A 1094-nucleotide genomic window follows, 5' to 3' on the forward strand; every position below is an offset into this window, starting at 1 on the left:
GTTTTTTAAAGTGCTATATAAATACATTTATACAATTAATAGAAATAGTAATTAATAATTAATAAAAACACTAAATATGACTGCTACTATTACTATTAACCATTGTATCGATACAGCTATAATTTCATGATAAAACATTATTTCTTTAAACATTTAAATTCTTCATGTACTGTAATGTCCATCTTTTGTGTTAATGTTGTTTTTTTTTATTACTACTTAAAATATTTTATGGATTGTAACATTTTAAACTGGACAGAATTTATACACATTAAAATGTCATTGTGTGATAATAGTGTTTATATTGTGCCAAATGTAAGTCTCAGAAAGCAGAAGTGAATCAGTCAGAGGTTTTTGTCATGGTGTGAATCACTGTGGTACAGCTTCACTAGCAGAGTCATCCCATGTGCTACAGTAATACACTGCTGAGTCTCCTGTTTCTGCCTGCTTTATAATAAACTGGAAGTCAATTCTTGATGTGGCTTTAGAGTTAAATCTGTCAGAAGAGAAACCTGCTCCGAAATTATCAGGGGAACTGTGAGAAGGATGAAGCCTCAGAATGTACTGAGGAGTCCCACCAGGCACCTGTTTGTACCAACTGACATAATTGCCATGATCTATCTGAACGTTGCAGCTGAGAACAACCTGTTGTCCTGTAGAAACTGAGTGAACAGCAGGAGTCTGGGTCAAAACTTTAGCTGCATCAGCATCTGTAAAAGTACAACGAGAAAGGCATGAGTGATAAATATGTGTTTGAAAATAAAGAATATAAAATAAGACAAAAGGGCCACTTACATGTTAGAGCAGAGATGACAGTACAGAGAATCCACAGCATGTTGTCAGTTTGTGACTTTAATCTTGTTTATGGTGACACTGTGAGACGAACCTGTTTAAGTGAAAGAAGAAGACAGACTGAGACTTATAAAGAGTCTGAGGGGAGAAAACAGGGAGGAGAGGATTCTGTAATATGTTGATTCACTAATTTACATAAATTGATGAGCAGGGACTGTACTGTTCAGACAAGCTTTACTTTTTTAAAGTTTTTAATTTTAACATTATCCCTACATTTCCAATTCAATTTAAGAAAAACAGTCAAT

General features: G+C 33.9%; 1 gene segment (V, D, J or C); it reads right to left on the reverse strand.

Annotated features, from left to right (window-relative positions):
- Positions 1-366: 366 nt before the first annotated feature.
- On the reverse strand, positions 367-938 carry LOC106944386 (Ig lambda chain V-I region NIG-64-like). The segment is given in 2 exon segments: positions 367-707; positions 793-938. Coding segments are annotated over 2 exon segments (381 nt in total).
- Positions 939-1094: the final 156 nt, after the last annotated feature.

This window comes from Poecilia latipinna, unplaced genomic scaffold, assembly GCF_001443285.1.
Source record: "Poecilia latipinna isolate Pla-1442-1.1 unplaced genomic scaffold, P_latipinna-1.0 Scaffold8860, whole genome shotgun sequence".
In the NCBI taxonomy this organism is placed as follows: Eukaryota; Metazoa; Chordata; class Actinopteri; order Cyprinodontiformes; family Poeciliidae; genus Poecilia; species Poecilia latipinna.